The sequence below is a fragment of the Hippichthys cyanospilos genome, chromosome 11, assembly GCF_059441005.1.
Source record: "Hippichthys cyanospilos isolate Australia breed blue-spotted pipefish chromosome 11, RoL_Hcya_1.0, whole genome shotgun sequence".
Classification (NCBI taxonomy): Eukaryota; Metazoa; Chordata; class Actinopteri; order Syngnathiformes; family Syngnathidae; genus Hippichthys; species Hippichthys cyanospilos.
Window position 1 is genome coordinate 19740611 of NC_142379.1, and position 21890 is coordinate 19762500.

The 21890-nt window shown below is 40.1% G+C and overlaps 2 protein-coding genes across 2 annotated transcripts in view; one reads left to right on the top strand and one right to left on the bottom strand.

The window, feature by feature from the left end:
• Positions 1-148: 148 nt before the first annotated feature.
• On the bottom strand, positions 149-13290 carry npat (nuclear protein, ataxia-telangiectasia locus). Its single transcript, XM_088428518.1, has 17 exons — positions 13125-13290; positions 12818-12936; positions 12676-12736; positions 12522-12594; positions 10553-10593; positions 10186-10422; positions 9739-9814; positions 9353-9476; positions 9179-9270; positions 8983-9064; positions 8824-8920; positions 8605-8721; positions 7062-8516; positions 6887-6987; positions 6700-6793; positions 2848-4112; positions 149-805 (listed from the first exon to the last, which is right to left on the bottom strand). Exons 1-17 carry the CDS (start codon positions 13159-13161, stop codon positions 725-727), a joined length of 4152 nt encoding a protein of 1383 aa, XP_088284644.1. The 5' UTR covers positions 13162-13290; the 3' UTR covers positions 149-724.
• Positions 13291-13622: 332 nt separating this feature from the next.
• atm (ATM serine/threonine kinase) overlaps positions 13623-21890 on the top strand; it is a 39879-nt gene continuing 31611 nt past the window's right edge. The window contains exons 1-19 of the mRNA XM_088427459.1: positions 13623-13737; positions 14341-14453; positions 14552-14670; positions 15055-15200; positions 15318-15482; positions 15596-15761; positions 15939-16177; positions 16309-16478; positions 16572-16750; positions 16881-17252; positions 17442-17621; positions 17726-17827; positions 17927-18161; positions 18235-18366; positions 18670-18792; positions 18884-18973; positions 19067-19244; positions 21438-21631; positions 21717-21796. Coding sequence (XP_088283585.1) covers positions 14382-14453; positions 14552-14670; positions 15055-15200; positions 15318-15482; positions 15596-15761; positions 15939-16177; positions 16309-16478; positions 16572-16750; positions 16881-17252; positions 17442-17621; positions 17726-17827; positions 17927-18161; positions 18235-18366; positions 18670-18792; positions 18884-18973; positions 19067-19244; positions 21438-21631; positions 21717-21796 — 2942 coding nt within the window. The 5' untranslated portion in view covers positions 13623-13737; positions 14341-14381. The remainder of the gene's footprint in view (positions 13738-14340; positions 14454-14551; positions 14671-15054; positions 15201-15317; positions 15483-15595; positions 15762-15938; positions 16178-16308; positions 16479-16571; positions 16751-16880; positions 17253-17441; positions 17622-17725; positions 17828-17926; positions 18162-18234; positions 18367-18669; positions 18793-18883; positions 18974-19066; positions 19245-21437; positions 21632-21716; positions 21797-21890) is intronic.

Consider the following 21890-nt stretch of genomic DNA (forward strand, 5'->3'; position numbering starts at 1 on the left):
GCGACCTTGACATTAACGACTAACAAAACGAAACGATAAAGTAGTAGAGTTCCTTTTGCTGTTTTTTTTTTTGCTCCAAACGCTGCTTCTCTAATATGCCAACAAACTGCAGTACTAGAATAACCTAAAAAAAAAAGATCATATCACATTGACATATTTACTATGAGTTTTATTTTCTGCCATCAAGTCCCATATGAGACATTTCTCTCACAGCCATAAGAAATATCAGTGAGTAATGAATGCAAATGTTGTTGTGAAACAAAAACACAAGCGTTTAAGATTTCTGGCTTTAGATATACATTACAGTACTATATACCTTTGCACCCAAATTTCACATTCAAATATTTCTAAAATGTTTAATTTTCCATTGACATTTCTTACATTTTAGAATGCATTTGTGTAAATAAAAAAAAGTCCTACACACATAGGACTAACACAATTATTGTAATTCTAAATCAAATATAACATATATTTTTACACGGCAACATGTTTAACTGTTAATTGGTTTCATCAAACCAGTCAAATATTGACCAACAAAATGTTTACTCCACCTTGAGAACAAGCAAATATTCAAAGGAACATAACTTGGTGCAAAACAGCATCAGTCCGAGGAAAAAAAAAAGAAAAAAGCATGAGCAATGGTTCACCAGATAACTTCCACTTGTCCAGGATTTAACAGAAGTAGGTAGGTAAGAGCAGCCCTTTCTGGTTGGCTAGTGCACTTTCATTCATCGTAGTGAAGTGAAGAAAGGAACTTATCCACATCCAAGTCATGGGGAAAGCAATTTATGAGTGTTTTCCTTTGCTGTAGAATTCAAAAGAAAATTACATGAGAAAACAAATGAATTTGACTTCATCAAACGGCTATTGATAACCAACAACAACACCAGAAAAGGCAATCTTTGACTGTCAGTCAAAAATTGTTTATTATCGAAAAAAACGGCAGAGGTGTCCCGGTCTGTCATGGCTGAAGAAGGAGCTGTAACCGGCTTATTTAAATCCGCATAGTCTCCCCCTCATCATTGTTGTTTATTTAAAGAAGTCGCATCTATAAGAAACCGCATAGTGCAGTTTCAAATTCGTGTACAAGCATTCCAAGTCGCTCGACGGCAGTAATGTTGCAAATTCTGCCCAATCAGAAAGAACTTCCATCTCTGACATGTCCAATCAGAAAGAACCTGCATCTGACGTCACTGTTATCAGTGTTTCGGCGGGAAAAAAAGGGTAGCGCAATGACACAAATCTCCGTTGAAGCTGGTTAAACGGACCCATAAAACCAGAGGCTTGGACAAATCTCCACTTTGGCCGGAGGTTTTGAAACATTGTTTGGATGGGGAAAAAAAAGCCCAGCCATGTACAACAAATAGGGCAAAACGGAGACGTTTACTGCCCGTTCGCAAGAACCCCGGTTACGTGTAGACAAGGTCTCCCGTTTGCAAGAACCCCGGCTACGTGTTGACAGGCCTTTGAGATAGTGTGAGAAGCCCGGTCATCCGGGAGGGACTAAGTGTCGAGCCGCTGCTCCTCCGCGTTGAGAGGAGCCAGTTAAGGTGGCTCGGGCATCTGGTTAGGATGCCTCCCTCATGAGCTGTTCCAGGCATGTCCGACCAGGAGGAGGCCCTGGGGACGACTCAGGACACGCCGGAGAGACTGTGTCTCTCGGCTGGCTTGGGAAGGCCTGGGGATCGCCCTTGGGGGAGCTGGATGAAGTGGCTGGGGAATGGGAAGTCTGGGCCTCCCTGCTCAAGATCTTGTCCCCGCAGCATATTTGATTTGTTCAATTATGGATTGTAGTCTGCTCCGGGGAGCGAACAGAATAAGAATTTCACTGTGTGGTGTAGTACTATACATGTGACAATAAAATCTCTTTGAATCTTTGACCCGACCCAGGATAAAGCGGTAACAAATGAATGGATGGATGAATAGAAAAAATACATATGAAAAAAAACGTAGCAGCAAACTAAATAGTAAGTGCAACCATGTAGTATGGTTAAACTAGGCTGACTGCTGACACCAAAAACAAAACCAAGTCCTTGCTTGTTTGGGATGTTTTAATTATTGTATTCATTTTGGTTAAGTCCGAATTTTTAAAGCAAATAATGTTTTAGGCCAGCAACTTGTTGAAAACCAATCTTCTAATATGATCTTGCACCACCTAATTTGGTGACTTGATCTTGAGGCAATTGTCAAATTGGATCAACTTCATGGTTAATCAGTTGATTTTTATTACTGTATTCTGAGTGTCTGAAATTAGGATGACTTTGTTAAACGAGGTATTTTTGTCAAGGTTATGAACTTATTTTGACTGGAGAATGCTGGGACCTGGAGTTGTTTGGTTGGGTGATTTACTTAACCCAGACAACAGCTCCCAACACTCTCGAACCAGTAGGTAAGTTTGATTACATAATGATGGGCTGCTTTGTTTAGAGGTATCTTCTTTCTATCGGACTTGTTCGCGAGTTGGAATTGCGGCTAAGGAAAGAGGCCCAGATCAATTATTTTAATGGACTTTAGAGATAAACTCGGATCAAAATAGAACTCTTGAGTGAGTGGTTTTTCATTTCTTTGTTGCATTATTGTTATACTATGTACCTTTAATGGAGATTAAGTGAACATGCAAATAATTGTGGTAATAGGGGAGTGGAATTCACCCTACCTATAAATCCGACACAATCTACATTTTTCTGTCATTGACTAAGCTTGAAAGAACACAACCCAAAATTCAAGTTATGAGAGAAAAAACATCAATTTTAGAAACCACTGCAAAATGCCGTATAAGCAAATAAGACTTAGAGATCAGTATAGCAAATAAAAGAAGACTAAAAGTTGATGTGTGAAATATCTTACCTGTTTTCTTTTTTTAATGGGAGATTGTTTTGAAGACTTTGTACCAGGGGAGCTGGCAGTGGATGAGGGCTGCTTACGCTTCTTTGAATTCTTCAAGCCTGTGGGAGACTTTTCGCCCACCTCCTGGCGCAAACTGTCCTTGAGTGGAGAGCTGGTCCTGGCAATGGCAGCACGGGACAGGATCATCAGCGTGTGAGCGGCCATATTGATGCTGTTCTCACTGCCAGCCTCACTGGCAGGGCTGCAAGAGGGAACATCTGGTGTCTTAGGTTGAAGAAGATTCTTAGGTGTTCCCTCTGTATCTTTACCCTTCTTCTGTTGCAGAGGAGTCCTTGGACTATTCATTGAATCTTCCTGGTTACCACCAGTCCCTGAGGTTCGAGGACCAGTAAGATCTGGGCTGTTGAGTTCAATTTGCAATCTCTTGCCAGTTCTGAGAGGAGAGTTGAGCCCCTGAATATTCTGCAGCATCTCAGCTGCCTGTATGGCCAAAGAGCCAGTCTTTGAGGGAATTTTGGTAGCTTTGGATTGGGAATTTGATGGAGAGGCAATGTCTGCTGATGCCGTGAGAGAGGGCTGCTGTTCTTGTGAGAGACCCACCAACTTGTTTTCTTTGTCGGCCATCAAATTTGGTTTGTCCTGAGTATGTGTCTGGTCTTCAGCAGGATCTTTCCTGCTGCTCTCAACTTTGTCTTTACAGCTCATTGATTTTAGCACAGAGTCGGACGGTGACTCCAAGCTACCAGAATCTTTCAGTTTAGCATCGTCACTGCAACAATTTTCCGCTGCTGCAGATTTCAACTTAGTTCCTGGTTCTGAGGTTTTCACAAACACAGGGTGAGACACATCAATCTTGCTTCCACTTGTAAGTTGAGGTTCTTCAAGGACGATGGTATCATCTTGTTTGCCAGAGTTCAGTTTGACAGGATTGTGTTGTTGATGAAGAGAGATGGACTTAACCAGAATCCCATCATCTTTTGGTTCTGCTAAGCATTTCACAGTCTCGACCTTCCGTTTTTGCTTATTGCAACTTAGAATAGCAGGCCTAGTCGTTTTTGAACGACCTTTTTTAGTGTTTGAGACACACTGTGAAGTTGATGTATTGACAGCTGAAGAGGGGTTCGTTGCTGGTTTAGAAGTCGGCGGTTGACTTTTGCCAGATGACTCAAAACATAAAACTCTTTTATGGCTGGAAGTGGAATCCTTTGGTTCATGTTGCTGAATTGCATTTTGTAGATTCTGTGTCACCTCATTGTGTATAATTCCTGTAATTCACAGAAATTAGGTCAGAGAGATAAGTACATGTATTTCTTTTCCACTGAATAGTAACACCTTGCTTAAACTCTAGTCACCTTGATTTGGGGCAGTCACAATTGACAAAAGAGAAAATGACGTTACTGGCCATGTACCGCCATGTTATAATACTTAATGTTCTTGTTGGTTGTTCAGCCAATGAGTGACTATTCAGACTTGCCTCGATTTGACAATGTGAACTAAAGCACTGCATTTAATACAAATATTTAGTTCTGTGGACCCCTGCTAAATGACAGAGACCGGGCTTTCCTGTGAATACCAAAATTTCGCATTTACAGTAAGTGACATCCATCCATTTGGAGAAGGGAGAATATACACTATACTCTATACACATTCTCATTGAAAAACAGGAAGAAAATGGGACCTGGGGGGGATCTGCGAATATGCAAACCCGCAGGTGGCAAATCGTGAGTATGCAGTGGTGTACTGTACCTGCTTTAGCGAATGGAAATGTAAGCATGAGATCTCACGAAACAAAATCTTGCGAGATCAAATGCCAGAAGAACCGGTAAGTATTTTCCCCCCCCTTTCACATCATCTGCCTTAATGGGCAAATGGCAGCCTGCAGCCTCCTCTCGAGGTGAATTACACCCTTTGGCAACTGCAATCAATCACGTCCACTTCCTGGTTTGTAGGCTTCAGTAAAGCTGTAGCAGTTAACATGGCTAACATGTTTATGCTACTTTTACTGAGCGTTTTATGTGACATCAGTTGCCAGTGCACGTGTCTTTTCCACAGCAGGTGGTATAGTTACTGCCCAAAAAGCAAAGTTGGACCCTTACAGTACAATGTGCACATGCTTGTATTTCTAAAAAAGAAGATGAACATTGAATATTAGATAAAGGTTAGTTTGCTTAACCACTAATGGCTTATTGTCATGCTGAAAAATAAACACTATTGTAGTGATGTTTATTTGTTTAATGTCACGCTCATACGTCACGGTGGTTAGCCATGAGTCCCAAGATTGCTAGTGATGGTAAATGGAGAAGTAAGAAGATGATTAGTATGGAAACGAAGCTAGAGATAATCAAGAAATACAAAAAAGGCTAGGCTACCCTCGCTATTGTTTACGGCCGTAAGAAATTCAAGTCAACGTCATTCAAAGGTACTGGAAATACAATTTCATTTTTGCTTTTTATCTTTTTTATTAGTTAATTTTATTTTTAAAGTTTATTAGTTAACTTAATATATTTATATTATACAGTATATAAGTAGCACTTACTATACTATTTTGTAACTAATTTTTAATATGTAGAGCATATATAATTTTGATGTTTTTACCTGGGGTTTTATGCACATTAGCTAATAACCATAGGTATTATTATTTTTATTGTCCGCCATACATAATGATTTCATCACGGGGGGTCCATTGTATTAGCAATTATTATTTTATTTTGAAAATATCATATCTCATTCTTGTTGACTCAATATCATGAGATACCGCGACTGGTGGAATTTGTATCTCATCCCATGCACTAATTATAGCTGTGCTGGGTAAGTAAAATAAGGTAGCATTAGTCGGGAGTTTTGAAAGATAGTTAGGTCCAATACTATTCTAAACATCAATGTATCATACATCAGTACAGTGATCCCTCGTTTTTCGCAGTTAATTGGGACCGGTAAAACCGCGATATAGCCCCCCCACCCCACACACAAAGAATATATATATATATATATTATATATATATATATATTTTGTAAATGTGAAAAGTCTTCATTCTATGCATATTATTTAAGACAAATATTACTGCAGTACTGTACACATTTAAATCTTAAATGATTAAACCTTACACATTAACTGAACGGCAGCTACGAATTTCCATCTTTTGAACTCTCGCGAGCAGCTGCCCAGACATCGAATTAAAGTGAAGCCTCTTATATCATAACAATACACTTGAAATTTCAATTTATTACAAAAGAAATCTAGGTAGAAGTCAGATTTCCAAAGCTGTGCATTTCTCCGTTGCTGTCTATGTAGGTACACAGAGTGTGTGTTTGCTCTTGGCACGCCTGCGAGTCATGTGATCGGCTCCCAGAGACCAAGCTGTCAATGAATGCTTACTAGCACGTTCGTAACGTGTGCGCTGAGCTGAACGCATACAGGCGGTTACAGGAGAGACACAGGAGAGACGAAAGCAAGCTTTAAGGTCCTCTTGCTTTTTGTAATAAATTGGAATTTAAAGTGTAACCTCTGCATTTTAATCATGTTCGGCAAGCTTCTTGTTACTAGCTTTAGTTGGACATTCGATGCAGTGCTAAACGTATAGGAACGTGACTAGACACGGAAAACACGGAAAAGAGAGGGCATACCAGTACATTTACTGTATAAGGTTTAATCATTTAAGATTAAAGTAATTATGTGTACTGCAGTAGTAGTTCGACTTCCAAGGAGTGCCAGTGACAAGGGTATTTATTGATAACTTGCCTATGGCACGTCTCTCCGCAATATAATCCCCCCCCCCCCCCCCCCCCCCCCAAAAAAAAAATTGCGATGCACTGAGGCACGTTTGGTTGTCAGGCAAGACAGCTAAAACTTACCACCGGTTCCAGATTGGTTGGCGACAACCATTGTAAGGTTGGGATCCAAAGTTACAGTCTGCTGCAGTGACACTGGGTTTGTTATTCCAACAAGCTGTAGAGCAAAATCCCTAATCAATACTCAACTCAATTTGACAACAATCATTAGCACAAAAAAACAGAAGTCAAAAAGTATATGTTGCTTTACCTGATTAGTCACCATCTGGACATTTCCTCTAGCATTCTGTCCCACCACAGACACAGGAAGCATCATGGGCTTAACAGGTGATGGTAAGATGAATGGTGACCCTGCACAAAAATTACAAAACAATTTTTAGGCTCACTTCAGTAGACACCGATGAAGCTTCAGGAGCATTTCTTACCAGTGACATTGGTTTGGACAGGACTTGCTGTTGAAACACTATAAGGGCTGTTTTGGGGCAAAATTGGGACTTTTGAGAAACCCGCAGGCAGTGAATTATCTGCTGTGAGGTGTTCTGTCATTAGGAAATAGCTGGTACTTGATCCTTGGACCGCTGGGTTAGCATTGTCCAAGGGGAGTTGAATAATAAAGCTTTGCTGTGTTTGCGCTGATGTTAAAAGATGAGGTGGAACGAGTGCTCCAGCTTTATTAGGAAATTTTGCCTCTTTTTGTGTTGATGATGTTAATTGATGAAATGGAACTATTGAGCCAGCTTTACTTGGTTTAGGAGATTGCTGTGTTTGTGTTGTTGATGTTAACTGATGAAATGGAACTAGCGCCCCAGCTCTACAAGGCGAATTAGCGAGTGCCTCTGAGCGCTGTAAACCATGAACCGCCAGTGCCGTTTCATCTAAGTTGGTGCCTCTTGGTGTGCCAGGTTGTCTGGGGGACTTGGCAGGGGAGGAAAGGTAGATTGTGGGTAGCTTCTCTGTAGAAATACTGGAAATCGCCTGACTCAAAGCCTTGTCATTTGAGGAATCCTCATCGCTTATGATGATCTTCAAAGAAACAACATTATTGGAATCAGTCACATCTTTACATGGGGTGTTATTATTGCTGGTCAGCGAACTAGCTTGAGCAGTGCCTATCACTCCAGAGATGGAAGATGTGGTGGAAGTAAATGTGGATGAGTCAAGTTGACTAGTATGAGGTGTGTCAACAGAAGAAGACAATGGGGAACAAGCTGTTACTGCATTTGTTGCAGTGGTGTGAGCCACAGTGGAGCCAGCAGTAGAATATGTGCTAGAGGAAGACGGGGGCGTAACTGAGGGATTCATCTGATGCGGAATTGTTCCATCACTGATTGCAACTGAAGTAAGAGACGGGTTTCCACTCCACGTAACTTGCGCAGAAGACATAAATATAGGCTTGTCACTTTGCGAAGATGACAAAGATGCAGCGGGTTCAAGTAGAGAACCTTGTTCTTGTTTACTTTCCCTTCGATCGGCCGCATTAACAATGGGTTCTGCAGTAGCAGTAACGCTCGATAAAATGGTAGCTGTTGAGTCAACAGGGGACATTGTGGCAGGTAAGCTGTCCTTACTGACAAAATCTAGTTCCCTGAGCATGGGTGTACTCTTCAAAATGCCTGACATATCCAGCGTGTTGTCAATATCCTTCGGTGATACACCAATACTATCATTGAAGACTGACACTTTTTCCTTTCCGTTGTTACCAGGAGGCTCCTCAAGAGTAATTAGCAGTTTAGCAGAGTTTTCTATCCGGGATGACTTGCTGCTTGACCCGAGTACACTTTTCTTCAACAGAGAGTTTGACTTTCTGGTCTTGTGTTCTTGTATAGCTTTGCTTTTTACTGTTGCTGCTGTTAAATCTGATGTCTCTTGCAGCGTGGTACCTGTAAAATCACGAGGGTACTGAATTATTAATCTCCGTCTCGACCTAAAGGATTTGAAGCTCAGCTCCAAATTCAAATGTACAATTACCTGGATCATTAGTTTGAAGCTGCCCAACAGTTGATGTCAGAGGTCCAGCATTGCCATTCTCCACTGTCATATTGTCACTGTCCATATTTCCTGGTTCTTCATCAGTTCGACCTTTATCTGCAAAGCATTATATGCATTCATAAATCAGAGGAAACATGCTCGATTACATATGGGTATTTCTACTGCAGATAAAATAAAGACCATGTGAGAAATACTTACTGTAGTCAAAGAGCTCAAACAGGGCCTGAAAGGCCGGGTCGGATTCCGTTTGCTCCAAAATGTCATGGATTGCATCATCACTCATATGTATTTCTCCCTGAATCAAACAACATAAATAATCATGTTTACATTTAATAATAGAGAGGTATAATCGCATACCTGTAATCCGAGAATCTCATCAATTGACTGGTCGTCTTCTATTGAACTAGATGGAGGCTTTGGTATTTGGGGAGTTGGCTCACTAATGTTCGAAGGGAAAAGAAGAAAAAATAATTCATAATGTGTCACACTTTTAGGGGAAAATTTTTCCCTTGAAAGTCATTGTCATAATCCAATGTATAAATAGAACACTTACTTGGCCAGGATTTTGTTGATGTTTTCAGCAAGTTTTTCTTGTAATGACCTATCTCCCAGAATCTTGTCACGAGCACTTTGTATCACAAGTTGCTGTGAACATACACATTTAGTTAAATTATCAGTTGTACAACTATCAATATTCTTATTAAAAGCAGGATATACACAGACGTACAGGAAATTTCTCATTAACTACTTCCTCGGGCTGTGGTTCAGCAGTGACATTGCTGGCAAGTGTGCTAGACTTGCCAGCACCACTAGAGCCACCTGGGCCCCCACTCCTTTTCCTTGGAGTGTCCCTATGAGCAAAAGACAAGAACACGTTCTTCAATGGAAAAGCATTAAATACAAATGCTACATGAAAGTTTTAACATAGTAACATGATATATCAGATTGTGAATAGTCGAGAGGAAATAATGTAACCAACATCTTGTACTTTATGGTTGTCCAACATAAATTTTCAGCTCACCGTGCTGAATTTGTTGTATTTATTTATTTATTTTTAGCCAATGTGTGTTGATAATCTGTCCGAATGAAGCTAAAAATAAAAGCTCATTTTACCATTTCCGTCGCCCAGGGGACATCGGTCCTGGATTTGGTCGCTGGTCTGAAACTATTATCTGTATAGGAGAATCTCCTGAAAGAGACAAATATGATGAACAGTTTTTCCCACCGAATAGATTATTCATATCACTCCCCCCTTATTTTTTTCTTTTTACAAATGTTTTTACATATATACTTAAGGACATTCATTGACATAATGCATTTCTGAGCCCCTGACCTTAACCATCATAAATGAATGCCTTATTCTAACCCTTACTTGAACCTCAACCCTAACCCAATTCAAACCTATACACTAAAAGAAACTGAACATGTGGGAAACTGCCTAAACGCCCTAACTTTGCCGGTAGAAAACCCAAATCGCACAAGTATAGCCGTACTGGAACACGAACAAACACACACACAATTGAAATTAAGTAAGTTTAATGAGATGCATGAAATACTTACTCTGTATATTTAGTGATCGGCTGATATCATGGAACTGCTGAAGCATTGCATTGCCCGGTGGGGCTCTGATTTGGGGAGAACTGTAGCTCATAGGTGTAGAATGGCTGACCATACTCTGTGAGCTAAGTGCTGGGCTGCTGATTGAGGATGTCTCTGAGGAACATACCAGACTTCTTGCTGAAGTCACAGCCAAACCCCGTTGTCTCGCCAGGTTTCCTAGTCCAACACGTGTACGTGCTATAATGGAAAAAGATCGGTTATTTAGTTGTTTAGTTTAGGTTTGATGGTTAGGTTGATGTTCATCCTTAAGGTTCCCTTGAATACAGCTCCCAAACATTGTTAATTTATCTACTCTTTGGTTACTCACCTCTTTGATTTGCTGAGATAGCTGAAGAACACTGTAAGGACCTAAGATGAAGATAAAGATGTTTATGTTTTGGGAAAGATTATATTAGCAGTGAAAATAACCCCTCCCCGTGTATTTTATACACTGTTTGTCTTGGATAGTGCCGTTAATGTTTATGCAAGACTAAAACTAAGAAGTTTTGCATTGTTGTTTGCTGTGTAAATTTTGGACTTTGCGCCTATTGCAAACACATAGACTTGCTTAACTGTGAATCAAGTGTCCGCCGGTGATCCTTAAAAGTTTTTGAACAACAGTTCAAATTGTCTTGAAGAGTACCAAGTTTTTTTTTTTTTTTTGGCTTAATCTGTAATCCATACGGAAAAATCCCTATGATTCAGGCAACTGCCAGAAAACGAGGAAGAAGTAGAATAGGAGTAGTAAGTCATGTCAAGCCCTGCAAGAACATAGCGTAACATGAAAATAAAGCAGAGGCCAACTTCAAAATAAAAACACCAACAAATATATGGATGTCAATGCGTCAGCCTTATAAGTCTTTTATTTTATCTTTTTATCAATGAAGCGCTGTTTGTGTTCCGATTAGCACAACGAATCCAAGGCTGGGTTCACACTGCAGCCTGAAGTGAAGACGATTTCGATTTTTTTCCCCCCATATCTTACCTGTATCTGAACTTTTAATGACAGCGTCAACGCCACGTTCGATTTTTTCAACCAAGGCCACTTGGGTATGTGGTACAAAATCCGATATGTATCTGGGCTTTTGACATACGACAGGTCATATTCATTCGACTCGCAGGTAAAAAAAACAAGAGACAAACGTCACAATTATGCATTTAAAAAGACATAAGCAGGTTGGAGAATAAAACAAAACAACAGCGGATGAAGTGAAGACAACTCAATGAAGGGAGAGCGTGTTGCATTTTATCTGTCTGTCAGTTTTGGGCTGTTTAGCATTCACACAGGTCACACCCATCCATATTCTACAGCCGCTTATCCTTACAAAGGTCGCAGGCTTGCTGATGCCTATCACATCTGTTCTTTGGGCAGTAGGTGGGGTACACCCTGAACTGGTTGCCAGCCAATTGCAGGGAGCACATAGACGAACAACCATTCACGCGCCCAATCACACCTAAAGACAATTCAATATGTCGAATACACTTGCCATGCATGTTTTTGGAATGTGGGACTAAGCTGGAGTGCCCAGAGAGAACCCGCGCAGGCTCAGGGAGAACATGCAATTGGCCAAAGCAAGATGGATTTCAACTGGGGTCCCTGAACTGTGAGGTAGATGTGCTAACCACTGTGTGACCGAGCTGCTCAGGTCACATACAGGTTGCAAGATTTAACAAAAAAAAAAAAAAAACTTTGCAGGTTGAACCTAGCCTAAGGTTCTGGTAGCTGCTGAGGTGAGGATGAGATGTATGGTGCATTCAAATGCAGGTGGACATTTCAAAATCATAAAGAATAAAATGCAATTGATGCATATTAATAACTGTCCTACTACTAATAACTGTTAATAGTCATATTAAAAAAAAAGTAGCTTCATGTCCCTGGGATATGCATGCGAAAAGAATACTTCACAAAATTAGAAAATTGATCTTTATTTTAAGTCAACGATTAACAAAAATGTGCCGCGCAAAAAATTGAGCCTTTGCTCATATTATATTTATTGATTTGTTAATGTTTTAGTGTTTTAATTTGTGATATGAACTTATTGTTTTCATTGTGTTTGTTATTTCCAGATTTCCTGACTGCCTTGACCATATTCACAGAGGTTTGTACGCAGCAATGGTTGTTTTAAAGTTCTACATTAATAAAGTTGAGTTGCGCGCCATTTTCAAATCTTTAGTGTTCTTAGGCTATGGGATCAAGTTATGAGTTTTCATCTATTTATTTGAACACTCAGAATCACAATGTGACAAGACAGAATGGCAACCACCCATACACTTATTGTAAATCATAATTGTCATACTTGATTTGTTTGAGTGTAAAATCCAGCTTTTTCCACAATGATGTCATCATGGCAGGTACTTCATGGCAAGTCTCTGCAAAAAGACGAAACGGGGAATTTAAAAAATAAAACATGACCCATACAGAGATTATATTGCAATTACTAAATGTTACACCTTTTGTTTTGGCAGCCATGTACTCATTTAAAATGGTCGAGAGTCCCTTTCCAAAGACAGACTATGGGGGAAAGAAAGAACGGAATTGGCGTGATGTGTAGTAATCTATGATTATTTTCTTAAAAATGTACGTGCAACTTACAAAAACACAGGCAGGTATAACGCCATCTCCCATGGTGTGCTCTGCATATTCTTTCAGGTTAGGGCTCTCCTGAATGAATGCTTGGCTTGTAGCGGACAGACCTTCTTCCTGAAGATAGCCTGGTGAAGGAACACTATACCGGTCACTGGACCGTTGGGTACAACGTCGTTCCCGACAATACAAACATATCACTTGCGTTCAACGTTGCTTTAGTCCCGATAGCGCTATAAAACCTAACGGACGTGCGAAAGAGTTTGACAACGCTAATGCTACAGCTACAATTTGTTCGCTAGATCTGAACACTTACCAAGAACGAGACGAGCGACGTCGGATGGCAGCAACATTGCTACCAGCTGGTTGGTCCAAATAGTAAAAAGCTTCCAAAACCTTAGCTACATGTCCACGAAGAAAAATGCGTTACACCGTCAAACTTCGAAACTTCCACTTAATTGTTATAAAGGTATCGTACTGAAAAGGCGGGGAACTTGAGTATGCTCAACCCGGAATTTCCTGTTAAATGTAGCTATGGGAATTGTAGTTCCCAAAGATAGAAAGGCGATCTTCGTTACGCTCATTCATATTTCGTGAGTGCAATTTGGTTTATTAAAATATTCACTCGGAATACGTAGTTTACCACTATTTCATAGCGTACAAATATTAACGTGTATGAATTAATGATTCATAAAATAAATGGAAACGTCCTTTACAACGACAGGGAAGTGTCGCACGACCTGGAAATGGCGTAGTCAATCTCAGTGACTGCAGAGGCGGGAATTTCCTGCTATGTCTTTTAGTATGCATGAAGAGAAGATGGAGAAGTTGCGTGGAGTAGTACAGTTGGATAGCCTTGCACTACCTCACTAAACAAGTGCATCATAATTGTGACGGCTCGTTGAAAAGTGTCACTGTAGCGACAAAAGGTGAGCTAAAAACCTTGTTCAGCGACTGTATGACGAGTTTATTTGTTTTTTCTTCCAGGCCACTCGGTTTAAGGACAAGGCCGAGTAGAAAGCTTTAACTGTTTCCAAAACAGCTGATCAAACTTATAAAATGCGTAGTAGTAATTCAATGGTGTGTGACACGAATTATGGAGGAAAGAGCCAGCAACAGCGACTAGTGCACTGTAATGATGCATTGATTCCCAATCCCGGGTGCCTTGTCACGGTAGGTAACATGCCGTGGGACATCTGCACAGGTACCGGGGAAATATCAAATTCCTTTGAAAACAAAATTTGGTGATATAGATTATATCTTTGCATCTATCTGTTAGTCAACAATAGTGGCAAGCAGCATAATAAATCTTCTTTCACCAGATAGAAGAAAGTACTCGCTGTCATCCTGTTGCCATTCATACGACAGAAAACGGACACATATTTTACACCGACAAGAGATCATTATTATTTTAGCATTCAATCTTTTTATATATATTTTTTTGCTGGTATGCCATGAGTTTAAACACAGTAAAGGTTGGCAGACTCATGTGTAGAAATTATTTGAACTAACAGCTGATTCTGTCGTTACAGGTGGACTCATCTTTGCAGTGTTGATGTCCACTTGAGGCAAGATGAGTCTGGCCCTTTCTGACCTCTTGGTGTGCTGTAGGGGCCTGGAGAATGATAAGGTCACAGAGAGGAAGGTACTGTCGTTCACCAACATCTTAATACAGTTACGCTTCCCACAGATGTGTTTCTGGTGCCGTTCATTATTGTTTGTGTTCCTGCTTCATGCCTTCAGAAAGAAGCCGACCGCTTCAGACAATTGATACGATCTCCAGAGATTGTGCAAGAACTTGATCGTACTTCGGAGCCCAAAACGAAAGGCTCCAAACAACTGACATGGGATGCTGTTTTCGGGTACTACATCCGCTTCTACTATTTGGGGAGGAGGACATAGCCCTACTGCTAACTGATGCTCCTTCAAAAAGGGTTATAATTGCCTATAGATACCACAAGTTGGTAGTAAAGGACTAGTTTTGTTGAATGCAGATGCAGTGAGGTTTCAAAACTCAACAGTGTTATTTTGCACCAGTACACCATGCAGTAGTGGCAAAGTAGTGCTTTTGTTTATTTCTACATAAAACACTGCTTTGTTTACTGTTTTTGGCTTGTTTGCTATTATTTGTAACTTGCTTTATCAATAAGCTGTACCTGTGTCTATTGAATCTACCAAACCAATTTTTTACCATGTTATTCTGCTAGTATTCGACTTTACGTGATCTTTAAATACCGCTATTGAAGGTTTCTGCAACGATACCTCCAACGGGAGACTGAAGCAATGAAAACAAGTAAAGCCAATGTCACAGCCCTTACGCTGACCACCCGGCAGAAGAAGATGGCCGAATTGAGCAGTTTAATCAGATTTTTTGTTTGCTATGCAAACAAACGTAAGTGCTTTTGCAAGTGGTAGTAGGTATTCCTTTTCTAATTACGGACTTATGCGTATGTTACATTTTTGTTCAACGTGTTGCTTCTATTGTGATGTAATTTTCTTTTTTATTCAGGTGGACCTAGGCTTAAGTGCAGTGATCTGCTTAAGCATGTGATTGAGGTGCTTCAAGATTCATTTAGCTGTTCAGCCTACAGCAAAGATTACAGCAGCCTACTCCTAAAGCAAATCCTATCTGTTCGCAAATATTGGTGTGACATCACTCCACAGCAGTGGCACAGTCAGTACAAATAGGAATTTGAATTCAACACATTTTTTATTTGTTTGTATTGTATTTTTCAATGTGTCATCAAGAATGTAGTATTGGTAATGGCTGTCCAATGTTTACTGAAGGTCTTCTGGATGTGTACAGCGGCATGTTTAACTCCTCATCTGAATCCACTAACCGTGTTCTTCTAAGTCGGGTCATCAACACGGTGGTGCAGGGTAGCTGCAAGCAGACTGATGGATTCAACAGAAGACTGTATAGCTTCTTCTCCAAGGCATTGCTCAACGCAAGGTGAGTAACGTTACAGCTGTAGCTTACTAATTACTGCTGTAGCTGGAATTACCTTTCATAAGACCTACTCTACCTTAGGTTGTGGTAAATTCCATGACTGAATGGTCCTCTATAATAGTCAACGAGGAAATATGGTACAGTACCTGTATTTAACACTTTCTTTTCTCTTATCATCAGGCATGAGAAACATTTGGCAGTATTAGAGCATATTATCTCAGCTTTTAACACCTTTTTGAAAGCTGTGGCAATGAACTATCGGATGAGAGTGTGTCGCTTGGGAGAGGAACTGCTACCATCAATACTGTATGTCTGGGCCAACATGAGGCCTAGTGCTGCTCTCAAAGAGGAGATTGTGGAGTTCTTCATGTTGCAGATTTGCATCCACCATCCCCAAGGAGCAAAGACCCAAGACACAGGTCTTATCAATAAAATATTAAACCCAAAAGAAACATTTCCCTTATCGTGTGCAATACAATAATGGTTATGTCTTTTTTTTTTTTTAATTGTGTGTATGCACAGTAAATGTACAATTATTCTCCTTTTTTAGGTGCTCATGCTGAAGACTGGGCCAGGTGGCAGGATTTGCTATTCAGCCTTTACGAAGTATTAGTGAGAGAAATTGGCCATATTGGTAGCAGAGGGAAGTATGTCACTGGCACGAGACGAATCGCTGTTAAAGACAACATCATCAAGCTCACAGCTGATGTTTGTCATCAGGTAACAGAGAGGCTATCGAATGAAATAAAGTTTTACTGTATATAAATCATGTATTTCTGAAGTTATTCTTTTTGTGCTTGCTGCATTTTGTAGCTTTTCAGTAATGACAGAGATTCTCAGATTTCAGAGGCATTGCAGTCCTCCAACAGATCTTCTATGATATCTAGTTCGCTTTGCGGAACACCAAGCAAGCGACGACGAATTGACCTCAGTTGGGACATTCTTTTGGAACGCCTGCAACCTCAGTGTAGTGACTTCGATATAATCCCATGGTATGAAACTGCGTAAAATATTTATTGATAGTGTATGAAACTGCGTAAAAGATTTACTGATAGTGCGTGAAACTTCGTAAAACATTTATTGATAGTGGCGCTAAGAAAACCTTTCATTTTTAACTCACAGGCTGCAGGTCACTGAAGCAATCATCTCAAAGTTTCCAGCACAGGTGCCCAGCCAAACGATTGTTCCACTGTTGTCAGTGTTGCATCAGCTCTTAGCCGAACACCGGAGAGGAGAAAGAGGGGTGTACGTGCTGCGCTGTTTAAAAGAGGTAGCCCGATGTCAGTCCAATTTGTCAGAAAGTATTCGAATTTACAAGCCAGAACTAGACAGATTGTGGAGCCGAATCTGGCCTCTGTCACTGCGGGGTGTGAGCTCACCCCAGTTAGAGGCTCTCAGCCTTGACCTGCTGGTCTCCATTATCCATGGTGGACTGGTCAGTATGGATAGAGAATTCTGGAAAATCTTCTCAGGCTCAGCATGTAAACCATCACAGTGAGTCATTTTTCACGTTCATTCCGAAACATTATCCATCTGTCCACTTTCCATACTGCTATCCTTAGACAGAAAGGCAAGGACACTGACCTTTAATATACATGTTACTGTAGTAGCAGTTTAGAAGATAGGAAGCAAGTAATTAAAAAAAGTGTCTATAACTTTTTTTTTTTTTTTTTTTTTTTTTAGGAGTGCTGTGATCTGTCTGGCCCAAGCTCTTCTGAAGTATCCAGTCCCCAAGGACCATCTGGGAGTCTCAGATGGATCAGGGTCACCTAACCTGAAGGAGACCCTCATAGGCTGGTTGTTGATGACAGATCAGAGTGATGAGATGGAGGATAGCTCCAAACCACATCCCATCGTTTGCAGGTTCTCCTGTTTTTTGTTTTTTGTTTTCCTATAGACTTATTTTCCATCCTCTTTCTATGGTTATCAGTTCTCTTAAATTTTTATTCTATTTTGGTCTTCCATAGCGAGTTTCCTCATAATCTAATAGCAAACATCCTGGTCTCCTTGACCTTGAAAGATACCAGAGCTGGCCTGAAATTTCTTCTGGATTCTGAGGGAGTTGAGAGGTGAGAAGAAACCTCCCTCACACAACAAGAGCAGAAAAAAAAATCTTTTATTGAAACATTCAGATTTCAATTCTTCCTTTTTTTTTTTTTTTTTTACAGTGTTTTTTCTCAAGAATCAACGTCGCTCAAAGTGAATGAGGATTTCGATACAATTGAGAGATTGTACTTACAGTTCAGCTTCAGTACACAGCTGGCACAAAGCAGAGGATCTGATAAGACTTTCAACGTGACATCAACAGTTCGGCACTTCACGGCCATCCCCAGTCTCAGAAAGAAGTTGGAGGAGTCTCTTCTTTGTGTTGCCGACACCCTTCTTAACTGCTATGTTCCCGATGTGAGTTTTGAAACTGCTCTCATGTTCTTGGGGAGTATTCATTGTAAGCCTTGCACTGATTGACCTTCCACAGAACCAGTCCACTCCTCCACAGTGTCTATTGCGCTGTTTTAGCATGCTGACAAGTGTTCAAGCAGGTTACGTCTCCATAGGCTGTCTGACTGAGGATTTGACAGGGCACTCCCAGCTATTCACTAAAGCTAAGGTAAACAATCAAAGATTTTGAGCTTTAAACCCCTGGGTGTCAGTTTTGATCCAATTTGGAACTATGATCTTGATAACACCAACGAAAAAACATTAAAAAACACTAGGAGGCTAAAAATGACTTTGGATTCTCATAACAGGTAGCGGTTCAAAACTGCATCATGCGTTGATTCCTAAATGCTTGCAAATATTTTTTTTTTTAAATTGAAAATTATATGCCCATGACCTGTAAGACACCCGGGAAGTAAATGGTCATAAATATCTGTTGTGTTGCACCCTCACTTAAATTATGTCTTGTTTGAAGATCTTGGCACAGGAGTTAAGTGGATTTGTTTCAAGTGTGAAAGTGAAGATGAGTGAAGAATTAACCATGACCACACTGAGGTCTCTCATGAGGCTCATGACTCTTTGTGCCACAACAAAAAAGGTATTATGTTTAAATTGTTGACTGTTTTAATATTTCAAATTCATCCTATAATTCACAACATATATTTAAAAAAAAATCCTCTTTTCAACAGAAAAATGTTTGCACATTTTCTTCTCATCTCTTCATTATGACTCTTCCGGCTAGTCTCATCAACGAGCTGGCAGAGATTTATAAAATTATGGTAAAAGACAACCTCTGTTTTATGTAAGGTGATTAACATACTTTTGGGTGTATGGACATAAATTTATCAAGGCTACCTTGCCTATATTTTCAGCTTAGCAGTATTTCTCCAAGAGCTTCAGTTACGGATGAAGACGAACCTATGGATAAGGACTGGGAAATAACCAGAAATCAGCATGGAGATGAGGATTCTGTAATTGATAATGACGAGTCCCACAGTGGGACCCAGGGATCCCGAGGAGGAGATAGCAACGAAGCCTCAATTGGACCAGGTAAAGAGGAATATCTTTCCTCTCCAGTTAAGTGTATCATTATGCAATTCCCTACTATATTTTATACCCTGCAAAAAGTGCTGGACAAAAACAAAAACATATGTAATATATTGGCAAATTCTTTTGTTTTATACGGACTATAACATTATATTTGATTCTCTCCACAGTGTAATATGTTCATATAAAATACATTTGGCCCACTGGCGATTTATTTTCCTATTACATATAAGATTTATGGTCCCGATATTTCTAACCAGAAAGTTAAACGTCTTGTTTGCAGAGACTGCTTTACTCTTACCGTAAAGCTGCCTTGCCCCCTTCAACACGTCACTCAATACTGACGGGCACCGCAACATCCATCCATCAATCATCTTAAACGCTCATCCTCATGAGGCTTGCAAAACCCTGTGTCGGCGTGCATATCGTTGTAAACCTTTTGGAGGCTTTGAACATGTTCTGATTTCTCTCCTTAACCATACGTAACTTAAGAAAAATTTACAGTATGACAGAAGAAATTCGTAGAGCCCTTACACTGCCCCTGTACCACCCATGCAAGAGAAAATACATGCCAGCCATACCCGTGTCTTTTAGTTTAGTTTTGGTTTTCGCAGTTGAGGAGGAGAGAGCTTGCACTGAGCCGGCCAACTCAACAACAACGCTTCATTTAGTATTTACATTTTACGTAGAAAATTATTCAATAAGAGTCACCCATGGACAGAAATGTTATGACTTGTGAATACTGGGTTTCCATGGATACCAATTTGATAGGATTGACGTGTGTCAGTGAGTGTGATCAATAGACACTGTTTTGTGTCTTAATGTCAGTAAAATGCTTGTTTTTGGCTCATTTATTCACTCCGCAACCCTCGTGAGGATAAGCAGTCAAGAAGATGGGTCAATGGATGTTTCGTGGACGACTGCATTGAACGACATCATAAAGTTGTAAGGGTCGCTACACAGTGATATGCACGGCTCGCGAACGAGAGGTTTTACTTTCTGGTTAGAAATGTTAGTACAGTGGACCTTCGGTTTACGACGTCCCTGCCTTACGTTTTTTTGACCTTACAATGTGGACATTACGTTTTTTTGCCCCCTCATTACACCATTTTTTCGCCTTCTCAAACATGGCGGTCACGCATGTGCACGCATCACTGCTTACATCACTACAATGCTAGTCCGCTGTTGGTAGGCGTCACAACTCCCTAAGATACTGGTCTACTATTGGTCGGTGTCACAGGGGTCATGAAGATGCTGGTTTTCTATTGGTCGGAGCACGGCGTCACAAAATGGCTGCCTAAAGACTTTATCTCGTGTCAGAGTGCTTTCATTATTGTATAAATAGTGCATTTTAGTGCTTAATTCAAACTTGAATTGGTTAACCACGGGTCCAAATATTGCTAGTGATGTTAAAGAGAGAAGAAAGAAGATGATTTATATGCAAACGAAGGTGGAGATAATCAATAAATATGAAGAAGGCTAAGCTAGCCTAGCATAGGCTACCCTCACTGGGAAATATGGCCATAGCAAGCTCGTTGCTCAAAGGTAAATAAATCCTTAATATATATTTTTATTAATGATGTTATTTGGTTATTGGTACCTGACAAAGCGACGAGTGCAAGGATGTTTAGCTCAGTGGTTAATGCACTGCGCTCTCTATCCTACATCTTTACCTTCCTTGGGTATGATTCCCAGAGCAGACATGCAAAGTTAACTTTATAAGCTTTATTTAAGGAGAATTTCTTTTTAAATATTTTTTCATTTTTGTAACACCATACTTCCATGCATTTGGATGAGGTAATTCTAAAACATATTTTGAGTCATCATGTTTCGCCACTCGTGAAGGTTTGCATAGAAAATAACTTCACTTTAGTATTTAAATGCAATTATCAAATACTGTATTTATTTAGACCTTAACAAATAATACTTTTACAGCCAAAACACTGGAGATTTTAATTTTTTTGTTAAAATGCACATAGTTAAATACTTTTTATGAAATCCTTGCCGTACAGACAAGTTTCTTTCATGACAACAGCAGTTCACAATCCTAGCACTTTGACTCTGATTTTCACATTGACACGTTAATTGTTTATTGATTGTGTATTTCAAAGACATTTTCATTAAAATAGAAATAATACAAGATGGATTAAAATCTTGTTGTGCTTACACTCACATTTAACTGCATGTTTTCTGTAGGTCCAAAAAGCCTGTTAGCTGAAAAATATTTGGCCCACCAAGATCTTGCTCTTCTCGGAATTCTGGAGTTCTTGTCAGTGTGTGGTTCATTGCAGCCCGTCCATGGCCAACTTTTTAAACCCCAGGAGGTACGACGCAGACTCTTGCTTCTGGTGGAACAGATTGACCGAAGCAAAGCCCTGCATGTCAATATGGTGGGTATCATCAGGCAATGGGCTTTCTTCCTTAAATGTTTGTGAGCTTAATCACTCAAAGAAAAAAAAACTTCTTTTCTTGTAGTATCTGGTCCTATTAAAGAATCTTCCTGCCGAGGACTCGCTCACTCCAGAGGAGTTTGACATGCTGCTTCGTCCTCTGGCGTAGGGAAATCGTTTATGCCTTTACTTTCTCTCTTTTTCCAAGTTTGTTATGTTTGTAAAACATAAAATAGAAAACTAAACAATGATTAGCCTT

Excerpts from the sequence above, each read along its gene's own strand:
- npat (XM_088428518.1), bottom strand. The coding sequence starts at position 13,161 with ATGTTGCTGCCATCCGACGTCGCTCGTCTCGTTCTTG. Across the intron at positions 9,065-9,178 it reads ATCAACAAAATCCTGGCCAA|TGAGCCAACTCCCCAAATAC; the intron begins GTAAGTGTTCTA and ends TTCGAACATTAG. Across the intron at positions 806-2,847 it reads CCATTAAAAAAAGAAAACAG|CAAAGGAAAACACTCATAAA; the intron begins GTAAGATATTTC and ends TGAATTCTACAG.